The sequence below is a fragment of the Tenrec ecaudatus genome, chromosome 3, assembly GCF_050624435.1.
Source record: "Tenrec ecaudatus isolate mTenEca1 chromosome 3, mTenEca1.hap1, whole genome shotgun sequence".
In the NCBI taxonomy this organism is placed as follows: Eukaryota; Metazoa; Chordata; class Mammalia; order Afrosoricida; family Tenrecidae; genus Tenrec; species Tenrec ecaudatus.
In genome coordinates this window covers 96,848,465-96,860,811 of record NC_134532.1, presented here as the reverse complement: position 1 = coordinate 96,860,811, position 12,347 = coordinate 96,848,465, and the positions used below count along the sequence as shown (strand labels likewise).

Sequence of the window (12,347 nt, the reverse complement as noted above, 5' to 3'; positions counted from 1 at the left end):
ATAAATGAGCTGCTGAAACGAATTACACCTAGGTAGACTATTAACAGACTACTGACTAGTGTTATACTTTTACTATTTCTGTGCCTTTTACAATGTAATGATTATTAGAATTCTGTCAAAATTACAATTAATCATACTTTTGAAGTATATTCTATAAATAAGGGAAAACTTAGTTCATTACTTATTTTCTCTGAAAGCATTAAGTTGAAATCAGGCTACTTGACTGACTAACAAGCACTATTCAACAGAAATGACTAGTGGTTTATAATCAAACATTGAGAAATACCGGAATAAGTGATTCTGGAGCCTCTTAGCCCATACAGCAATGGGTCTTCAGTAGGTATACACAAGCATAACACTATAAAGCAATGAATAGATGGAACCTTCCTCCAGAAGCTCAGGCTCTGTTTTATATATATGAATATAGATATATATGATAGAAATCTGCAGTTATGATTTGTTCTTTATTTAATTTGAAAAACTTTATATTGTGAATTGGGTAAAGATTTAAAGAACAGATCACATTTTTGTTCAGAAGTTGGTGCAATTTTGTTTCATCTCATTGCTTGAAATCCCCGCAATGTAACATCATTTCTCTATGCTTCCTGTTTCCATTCCCCCTTCATGGCTAATCCATCTGAACTTTGTCCTCTGGTAAATGCTGCCCTTTTGATCTTAAATGGTTGATTGTTTTAAGGTGAACATACCTCACTAGTGTTGTTCCCCTGTTATACCCGTTATTTTGCTGGAAATTGAGCCATGGAGATGAATTCATTTCCAGATGTGAAGAGTGATTACGGTCCATTGTCATAGTGGGCGGGTAGGGAGTGGGGTACCACTAGTTTCTTTTCTATTCTTAAGTTTCTTTACTGATCTTTCATGGGTAACATTTGATGTATGTTCTTGTATAAAAACTACCTGTGGTAATTCTATTTAATTTAGTACTATGTTCGTTCTCTTTCAGTTTCAGACATTTTTTAATGGGAACATGCAGTATTAAAAGCCTAAATGTTTAGCCATTTGCAGTGATTTTCATCAGGGCAAATACTAGGGAGTATATTTAATGTCACAATTATTTGGGTGAAAAAATGACATTTAGTGGTATATTGTTCGCCTTTCATTGTGAGGGTCTATCTTTCACACATGGAATTATCCCATATTGTTTAGATATCTTTTCAGACGAAATTCAACAAATGAGCATCAAAACATTAGAGGAAAAATATTCCATTAACTGGCAATTCCATTTGTCCATGAACTTTTTGAAGCCCTCTCCTATAAATCAGTAATACTCTAGAATGTAATACTAAAGCACCTTGTTCTTTAAGACTTGAATGCTTTAAAATTTCATTAATGGCATATTATAAATTCCATTTCTGTAAGACTTAAACTCATTCCATTGTAAATTGAAATAAAAATAATAAGGAGCCAGCTTCTGAGAAAGCATGTCTTTCAAATTCATAATTGCTTTTGATTTTTTCTTCTAGAAGGGAGACAGATTCAGTATGCAAAGATTTCCCAGATTGTTAAGGAAACATTTAATCAACTAATTTCTAATCATTCAGAATATCTGAAATGTAGTAATTCATTGGCTGCTTTTATAATTGAAAGAGGTAAGTCCAAATATTTGGAATGTCGTAATTTGTAGAAAAACCATTACCTTAATTACAGTAATATTTCACTTTCTTTGTTCCTGTTGACGTGGTTCTGCATTGATTTGAAGTGGTTTTTTTAAAAAAGAAAGTGTGAGTCACTAAATATAAAAGTTCTCAACATTACCAAAAGTTGAGGTAAAGTATACTAAGAACGATAACTTCAGAAAGGTAACAGTTCTGAAGAATTTAAACCATAACTCTTTGTAAACTACTACCAACCTGAAATAACATTATAAGCATTGAGAAGGAGGAAGTAAAATTATATTTTCTTAATTTCAAGAAAGAAAAATTAGAATGTGGATAATCATAAACCTCTAGGTTTGGGGGAGATATTAAGATGTTGCATAGTACATTTTTATCCTTTATTTACTGTCTTTATTATTCTGGGTTTATAGCTCAAGTCTTTGAGTAGCTGTTTTAGGTTCATTGCTGAATTGGATAAGGATGATGTGAAATCACTATGAGATTTGGGTCATGTTCCTTAAATATATTTTTATTGTAAATTAGGTGGAGGTTTACATTTTGATCATCAACTTGGTATTCTACAGTTTGTTACTAATCCAACCCCTCACCTGCTCCTCACTTAATCCTTTACCTGCTTCTAATTCTGATGCTATAAGTGGGAAGAGAAAATACATTTAATAATTTAAGATGATAAAAGTTAAAATACGTTTGCTGTACTTCAAAATGTGTGGGAATTAATAGAAGATAAGTAAAGACATTGGACAAGGTGAAGACGTAAGCTGAAACTTTAAAGATTGATGAGGTTTGGATAAAGAAAAAGGAGACCTTCTAATATGAGAAAATGCATGGAAGGAAAGAAACTGGAAAAGGCTGGGACAAAGACATACTCTTAAACTGCTAGTGCAGATGAGTAATAGGAAACACAAGGAACCCTGGTCACATAATGGTTAAAGAACTCAACTGCTAACCAAAAGGTTGGTGGTTCAAACCCTCCGGCTGATCCATGAGAAAAAGATGGAGCAGTCTTCTTTAAGATTCACATCCTTGGAAACCTTATGGGTCACTTCTACCCAGCCAATAGAGTCGCTGTGAGTCAGTATCAAATGGTTGACAGGCTTTTTAGTAGGAAATATAAGGGTGAGTAAAATACTATGGAATCACTTCAAGCTCATGTAGAAGAATTAGCATATCCATATATACAGGAAAGCGAGAAGTTGGTGTGATCTTTGATACAAAGGGAGTATAATTTATTTTCAGAAAACAGAAGTATGCCTATGGGATAAGTAAAATGAACATTCCTAGAGTAATACACAAAGTCTGTACATCCTTAAGGAGTATTAACATCAATCTCAAATAGGTATCCTCAGAGTCCAGCTAACGTATACGCCAGTAGGTTTAGTCATATTCTTGTGATTGCTAAATCATCCTTTTAAAATTTTCTTTAAAAATGAGAACATTATACTTACAGAAAATCAGAACCTATCTCATAACTTCTCATCCTCTCTCTCAACTAATGACCTTACTCCATAATTTTTAATTAGGTCTACAAAATTGTAACACTTCTTTTATTCCCTGCCACCAGATCTATATACTTTGATGCATTTGTATCAGCTGTCTTAACTGTTCAAAGGTGAAAGAGTCTCTCAAGTGCTAATTTCATTCCTTGTTATGTCTTGACGAATTTTGTCATTTGGTTATATCCTCTTTTTCACTGCATTACCAAACTCTCTGCTGCTCTCTAGATCAAGCTGTTCTTGGCTACATCATTAGCTTTATAACCTAGAGTTTGTATCACTGTTAAAGAATTTACACTGACAATATGCAATTCTATTTAAGGGAAGATTTATAAGTATCTAGTTCTTGAATCAAGTCCAGCATTTATAGGGCCACACTCTGACTTCGACAAAAGCAGAGTCAGTGCTAAGGTGTTCCTGAATAATATTTGCTTTCATTTCCAATATTTAAGGATGCCTGGCTTCTCAAAATTTCAACATAAAACCAAGTAAAGAAACCCTCTTAAAAAAAGAAAGAAGAAACCGTCCTTTAAAGCCATGCTTCCATACACTTAAGACCAATAGCATTCTTTATTTTGCTTTATAACCACACATCATAAAAAAATTTTTTTGATACTCAGTTGTGCTCACTCTTAATTACAGGTTAGCTTCCTACTACTCTCTGCCCACTACTGTCTTCAGCCTGGTGTAGCAGTAGTATAAGCACTGTACTACTAACCACAAGTCGGGAATTGAAACCCACAGCATCTCCATTGGGGAAATCTGAGCCTCTCTGCTCCCATTAAGGTTCACAGTCTTGGCAACCTTACATAGGGTTCCTGTATCGAATGAGAGTCAACCTAGATAGCTGTAGGCTTTGGTTTATTACTGTCTTGCCTAAAACTACCGTAACAAATACCATGAGTGGATAGCTTAACAAACAGAAATGTGTTCTCATAGTTAACAGGTGCTGTACATGCAGTTGCGACTCACTTCCACCGTGTGCAATAAAACAAAACACTGCTTAGTTCTGCATTGTCATTACTACGTTTGAGCCCATTTTTGCATCCTCTTGTAAAGGACTTTACTCTCTTGCTGCCCTCTGCCAAGTAGAATGTTCTCCTAGGACTCATGCTCTCCTCAAAATATGTCCAAAGTACTTGAGACAAAGTCTCGTCATGCCTTCCTTGAAGGAGCATTCTGGTTGTATTTCTTCCAAGACAGTTCTGTTCATCCTTTTGATAGTCCATGGTACTTTTCCGTATTCTTTACCAGAACCATAATTCAAATACATACTTTATTCTTCACTCTTCCTTATTCTGTGTCCATCTTTCACATGCATTTGACGTGCTTGAAAATTCCATGGCTTGAAACAGATTCTGATTTGCAGATGGCTATGGATGACAGTGGGAACCCAAGATACATTTATGAGAGATCTCCGTACAAAATTAGCCTCCAGTGATCTCCCTCTATAATGGAGGGACGGGAAGAAACTGTTACCAAACAAGGGTTTTGGAAATATGACTACAGAAAATAAAAAAGAAAAACCTAACTACCTAACTTGAATGGTTAAAACCTTTGTCAGTTAACCCCACCTTTGTTGCACATTAGAACTGATCTGGTTTTCAACATTTTCTGTATTTTGTTTTTTGATCATATTGGGTTTATCTCAGATTTTGTATTTTGTCATTGGGGGTTGATCCTCTTGGATTTTTGTTACATAGTTTTCAGTATATGAACCCAAGGAATGGTAAATCTATAGAGAGCGCAAAGAGAAGTAGGGTTTCTGGTGGTGGTGGCGGAGAGGAGGGTGTGGGGGTAAAAAGGGAGCTGATGCAAAGGATTTAAAGAAGAGAATGTTTTGTAACTGGTATGGTAGTAATGGTACAATACTGCTTGATGTGATTGGACTATGGAACGATATACCTGTATTAGCGCTTAATAAAATGGTTTGGGGGGAGGAAATTAGAGAACAATAAAAAACACTAATATCTCACTCCAAAAAGAAAGTACCATGGCTTGAATAAGTTGCACCTTAGTCTTTAACCTTTATGCTTTCAGTCCTCTAACGATGTCCTGTGCGGCAGATTTACCCAATGTAACACATCTTTTGATCTCTTGACTGCTACTTCCATGAGTATGGATTGTGGATCCAAGCAAGACAAAATATTTGATAACGTCACAGTTCCTCCATTTATCATAATGTTACCTACTGTTTGGTTTTTAAGGATTTTGGTCTTTTATTGAGGTGATGTGCATACTGAAGGCAATCTTGCTCTTCATCAGCAAGTGCCTTACATTTTCCTGGGATTCAGCAATCCCAATGTGGCATTCTTCTGCTCCAGTTTCTCAGATTATTGGCTTGGCACTTGGATTGAATAAGTATGGTGAGAGATACAGCCCTGATGAATTCCTGATTTTAAACCATGTAATATTCCTTTGTTCTGTTCGCACAGCTGCCTCTGATTCCACATACAAGTTCCTCATCAGCACAATGAAGAAATCCGGAATTCACAAGTTTTCTTTTTTTTTAATCATTTTATTGGGGGCCTCATACAACTCTTATCACAATCCATACATCCATCTATTGTGTCAAGCACAGAAGTCAAGCTCTACTTGAACTTTTGGTATCAGCTCCTCAGTTTCTTTCCTTCCCTCCCCACAAGCCCTCCCTCATGAACCCTTGATAATTTATAAATTAGTATTTTTTCATGTATTACACTGATGTCTCCCTTCATCCTCTTTTCTGCTGTCCATTCCCCTGGGAGGGGCTTATAGTAGATCATTGTGATCAGTTCCCCCTATTTCCCCACCTTCCCCTTACCCTCCTGGTATGGCTGTTCTTAATATTGGTCCTGAGGGGTTTAACTGTCCTAGATTCCCTGTGTTTCCAGCTCTTATCTGTACCTGTGTACATGCTCTGGTCTGGTCAGATTTGTAAGATAGATTTGGGGTCATGATAGTTGGTGGGAGAAAGCATTGAAGAAGTAGGGAAAAGTTGTTTGTTTCATCAGTGCTTTACTGTCCCCTGGCTGGCTCGTCTCCTCCCCTCCTCACAACCCTTCTGTAAGGGTATGTCCAGGTGCCTACATAAGGACTTTGGACCTCCACTCCATACTCCCCCCTCATTCACAATGGTATGTTTTTGTCCTGGGTCTTTGATGCCTGATACGTGATCCTATTGACACCTTGTGATCACAGAGGCTGGTGTGCTGCTTCCGTATGGGTTCTTTTGCTTCTCAGCTAGATGGCCGCTTGTTTATCTTCAAGCCTTTAAGACCTCAGACACTATGTCTTTTGATAGCCGGGCTCCATCCACTTTCTTCACATTTGCTTATGCACTCGCTTTATCTTCAGCAATTGTGTAGGGAATGTGAGCATCATGGAATGACAGGTTAATAGAACAAAGTGTTCCTGCATTGAGGGTGTACTTGAGTAGAGGCCCAATGTCCATCTGCTACCTTAATACTAAACCTATAAATAAATGTACATAGACCTATTTCTCTATCAAAAGTGTATTTACATATGTACATGCCTGTACTTAGAATTCTATAAATGCCCTTTACTTCCTAGTTCTTTCCTCTATTTTACTTTATTCTTGTCCCACTATCATGTTCAGCCTTCATTTGAGTTTCAGTCATTCCTTGGTTATATTTCCCTAGATTAAGCCCTTACCAGGCCTCCTACACTCTCCTCACCATCAGTTTTAGGCCACTAATTCCCTTTCTACTTCCTTTCCCCCACCTCCCACTCTCCCATGTCCCCCTAGAACCATCGGTCCATTGTTTCCTCTAGATTGTTTATCCTATTTTAACTAGATAAACATGCAGAGGTAATAGTATGCACAAAAACAAGACAAAGCAAAACAAAAGAAAACAAAGTGGCCAAAAATAAGCCTATAAATGAGTAGTTCAAGGTCTGTTGACCTTTAGTAGTGTTTTCTGGTCAAGTCTGACGGTGTCAAGTCTGAGCCCCCAAATCTATTTTTGGTTTTCCCTGGGGACTTCCATTGCTCTGCTCCCCTTGCTGTTCTGTTGCATGCCTGTAGTGTTTTCCCTCGGTATGGTGGGTCTAATCAGGCACAATTCCTGCACTGTGTCTCCAGTGTTGTCCCCGTAGAGCTATGGGTCTGTGAGGGATGATGTGTCTCATGGGGGTGGGAGGGGGGCGGCCCTTGGTCCTCTCTGTGCATTGACTGCTCTGAGGAGGAATATCATCCTCAGGGCTTGGTGGGCCAGGATGTGTTCCACACACTCTCCCTGCCTCTTCATTTGCTCCTGTGTGCCCTGATCAGACATGTCCCTCTACTGAGCTGTAGTTTTAGTGGGAATTCACAATCTTAAGGCTACATTCTGAATTTTGCCTAAACCTCTGCATCTATAGAACTATCAATAGTTCTGTAATGTGGGCCTTCTTTTTTTAAAACGTTTTATTAGGGGCTCATACAACTCATCACAGTCCATACATACATCAGTTGTGTAAAGCACCCTTGTACATTCATTGCCCTCATCATTCTCAAAGCATTTGCTCTCCACTTAAACCCTTAGCATCAGGTCCTCTTTTTTCCCCCTCCCTCCCTGCTCCCCCTTCCCTCACGAGTCCTTGATAACTTATAAATTATTGTGCCACATCCTGAATTTGGGTATTTACCATAATATTAGAAATTAACCATAGAATGATAAACTCCAAAAAATCAAATTTGTGGAAATTGAACAACACTTTTCTTAACCACTGGGTAGCTAAAGAAATAACCAGCAGATTCCTTAAAATAAATGAGAACAAAAATACCACCTGTCAAACCTATGGGATACAGCAAAAGCAGTACTCAGTGATAGTTTATGACAATAACTGCACATAGCAATAAGGCAGAAAAAAGTAAAATAAACCTTAATACATCAACTTCAGCAATTGGGAAAAGTGCTGCAAAACAAACCATCAGATCCTAGAAGAAAAAGATAAGGGCACAAATCAGTGATTCAGAAAATTTTAAGAGCTACACGATGAAGTTGGTTCCTTAAAAAGATTTTTAAAATTGAGAAACCTAACAGGAAAATAGTGAGGAAAAAACTTCAACAAATAAGAATATCAAATGTATGGTATCACAACAGAACCAGAATGGGGAAAAATAAACACAGTATTGCTAAAAATGCATCATTTACCTAAATTACCACTGAATGATGTAGAAAATACCATACCCATAAAACAAGAGACTTAGGGATTAAAACTTCCAGCATCAAAAAGTCTAGGTCCAGAAGGGGACCTTTCACTTGGAAATTTATCAGTAATTTAGAGAAAATACCAATTTTATCAACTTCACAGTATGTAAATGTGCAATACACAATGAAACTCATTTTATGAAGCAACTATAACTGATACTGAAGTAAAGCAGAGACATTGCCAGAATTCAAAATTACAAATAATTACAAAATTACAAATAGCTGTAAGGAATATAGACACCAAGATCTTCAATAAAATCCTAGCCAACAATTCAATAAAGCATCAAAAATGTCACAAGTGATATAACAAATATGGAAAGATAGTTTAATAGAATATGATTTATCACAGCAAAATAAACAAGAGCCATATAATTATCAATTAATGCAGAAGAAGCAATTTGATACAATGCAACATGATAAAATGTGTAAAAGGGATAAAACAAAACGTCTTATATTCAATATAATACCCATATATGTAAAATCAGAGGCTCTACAGTAGAACATTTTTTAATCATTGTACTTGGGGCTCATACAACCCTTATCACAATCTATACAATACATTGTGTCAAGTACATTTGTAGATATGTTGTCATAATTTTCTTTGTACTTCAATCCTTGGTATTAGCCCATTTCTCCCTTACCCCTCCCTCATGAACCCTTGATAATTTATACATTTTTTCCATGTCTTAACATTGATGTCACTTTTCATCCACTTTGTTGTTCAGCCCCCTGGGAATGGGGTTATATGTGGATCATTGTGATTGGTGACCCTTTGCTCCCCCCACCTTCCCATTACCTTCCTGGTATGGCTACACTCATTATTGCCCCTAAGGTGTTTATCTGACCTGGAGTCCCTGCGTTTCCAGCTCTTAACTGTACCCGTGTACATGCTTTGGTCTATCCAGATTTATTAGTTGGGGTCATGAAAGGAGCGGGGATAAAGCATTAAAGAACTAGAGGAACGTGTGTTTTATTAGTGCTATACTGCTTGCTGACTGGTACGTTTCTTCCTTGTGGCCCTTCTGACGGGATGTCCAATTGTCTACAGACGGGCTTTGGGTCTCCACTCTGCACTCCCCCTCACATTCACATTGATAGGATTTTGTGTACAGGGTCTTGGATGGCTGATCCCTGATCCTGTCGACACACCTCATGATCACACAGGCTGGTGTGCTTCTTCCATGTGGACTTTGCTCTTATCAGCTAGATGGCCATTTGTTTATCTTCGAACCTTTAAGACCCCAGATGCTATATCTGGTGGTGGTGGTTTTTGTTCTGGTTTTTTTGTTGTTGTTAGGTTGCTTTGTTTTGCTCTGTCTTGTATTATTGTGCTTATTATTGTCTTTGCATGTCTATATAAGATAGGATAAACAATCCAGAGGAGAAAACAGTGGGATCAACTGTCTGGGGTAGGGGTGGAGAATGGGGATACCAACCAACCCAAGGACAAGGGAACAACAACTGATCTAAAATAGATGGCAATGAGGGTATAGGATGCCTGGTAGGGCTTGATTAAGAGCAATGTAACCAAGAGGAATTAATATACCCAAATGAAGGCTGAATATGATTGTGGGACTAGAGGAAAGAACTAGGAGGCAAAGGACATTTATAGAGGTCTAAATACAGGAATGTACATAATATATAACTGGGAAAATAGATCTATGTACACATTCATATTTTAAGTATTAAGGTAGCAGACAGACAATGGGCTTCTACTCAAGTACTCCCTCAACCTAAGAACACTGTTCTTATAATCTGGCATTCTGTGATGCTCACCTTTGCAACGCAATTTATGAATACAAAATAGGTACATAAGGAAATGTGATGGTGCCTGGCTGTAATGCCTGGATTTTAAAGCCTATTATATAGCCATGGTAATCAAACCATCCTAGGACAGGTACAAGAACCAAAGAACTAGAATTAACCAAGTGTATATGGACACCTAATCTTTGGTAAAGAACTAAAAACAAATGGGTAAGGCAGCCTTTTTAACAAGTGGTGCTGGAAAACTGGATCTTTACCTGAAAAACAACACAACAGCCCATACCGTAAACCATATACAAAAACTCAAGATGGAACAATAACCTAAATAAAAACCACACAACTATAAAAAAGCATCAATGAGAAAATAGTGAGAAATTTGATGACCCTAATGCAAAGCATAAACATACTACTACAAAACATAATGAAAAATATCCACCCTATAGAACATAAAGAACTAGGACCTAGTAAAAAGGACATTTTATGTATATTGAAAACTTCATTATAAGAATCAACAGAACCTACTACCTCGGGAAAAAGTACTCAGCAGTACTACATCAGATAAAGGGCTGATCTCCAAAATCTCAAGAAAACAACATAATCTTAAGAAAAATATAAATAGCCCAATCAAAAAAAACAAAGTCACAGGACATGAATAGACAATCTACAAAGACAACATTCAGGCAGCCGCCAGCCATATGGAGAAATGTTCACATTCCTTAGTGATAGAGAAAACATAAAACTGAGATACCACCTCACACTGATGTTTAGCAAAGTTAAAACCAAATGCTAGAGAAGATGCAGAGGGATCTGAATGCTTTTACATTTCTTGTGAGACTGTACAACCACTGTGGGCAAATACAAGTATGAACCAGCAATTTTCCTAATGATTATATAACCAAAATAAAAGAACACAGTAGAAGCACAAATGCACCCCTGTGTTTAGTGTAGCAACTTCCATAATAAAAGAAAATACCAACTGTAGAGGAATAAATACACTGGTACTTCTGTACAATGGGATATTATGCATCAAATAAAAGCCATGACAACTCTTATTGAAGACGTGAAGAAATCTATAGAACATTTTTTAATCAAACTAAGTCAATCTTACAAAGATTTAATAATACCATTATTGTAAATAAAATCAAATATGGTTTGCACGCCAAAAGACAAGACTGATGAGTAGGAGGTGGCCACAGGGAGAGGGGAAGGATAGGAAATTGAGGGGAGTGGGGAGAAAGAACCACATACATGGAGGGCTTATCAGGCTCTTGATTTCATTTCTTGAGATGAACTGTGTAATAATAATGTGTTTCTGTAAAAAACAAAAAAGTAAACCCTCCAGATTCCTTGCCCCTTGGCAGTAGTATGGGTGGCTAAAAAAAAGGAAAAGGAAATAAATGGACTTGGAGCCTTTAGAAACAATTTCATTTCAAGCAAAATATTTGAGCTTTCTGTGGGGTCATATTTCTTTGGAATGGGTACAAACAGGGATCTTCCAGTCAGTTGACCAGCTAGCTGTCTTTCATGTTTCCTGGCATAGACTTAGTGAGTGCTTCCAAGATTTCATCATTTGAAACATTTCAATTAATATTCCATCAATTCCAGGACCTTGTTTTTGGCTAATTACTCTGCAGTTAGAGGGGGTGCCAGTCCCCCACCACTAATCACAGGTGTGATAGGCACAATTGTATGTTTGAGATATATGTATATTAAAGTCAGCGAGAGCATGAGAGAGAAAAGAGATTGAAATAATGGAGTCAGACACATTTCATGGTAGCAATGCTCACCTAAGCCCCGCTTGGTGGTCCACATGGAGAGAGGAGGAAGGGAAGGGGAGGACAAGGGGAAAGGGAACAGGAGAGCAAGAGAGGAGTGGGTAGCCAACATGAAGTCAAGGGAGGAGCTGAGAGATCTCTTACTGACTCAGGCCTGTATACCTTTGGGGGCGTGCAAGCCCACTAATTACAGGTAAAGACATACATCAGAGGAAGGGGGTGCACTATAGGTTCTACAGCAATGAGGACAATTTAGGGATATGCACGTGATAGGAAGAGGAATTGGGGATATACATGTGACAAGATGGGTGGATCCTAGATTCAGGATGTTCTGCTAAAATTTGGATGTCACTAGCCACCAGTTTGATCTGTTCTCTGGATCTCCATAAGAACCATTAGCAGTAAGGTGTAAACCCCACCTACAGGACCAAGCTAATGGTCACAAACCTCAGGGAGAAGTAGTCCATTGTCCCCAGCAGCAGG

General features: G+C 37.7%; 1 protein-coding gene across 2 annotated transcripts in view; it reads left to right on the top strand.

The window, feature by feature from the left end:
- ADAD1 (adenosine deaminase domain containing 1) overlaps positions 1 to 12,347 on the top strand; it is a 54,284-nt gene that overhangs the window by 16,926 nt on the left and 25,011 nt on the right. For both annotated transcript variants that reach the window (XM_075544828.1, XM_075544827.1), the window contains exon 5: positions 1,485 to 1,610. In XM_075544828.1, the coding sequence (XP_075400943.1) occupies positions 1,485 to 1,610 (126 nt within the window). The remainder of the gene's footprint in view (positions 1 to 1,484; positions 1,611 to 12,347) is intronic.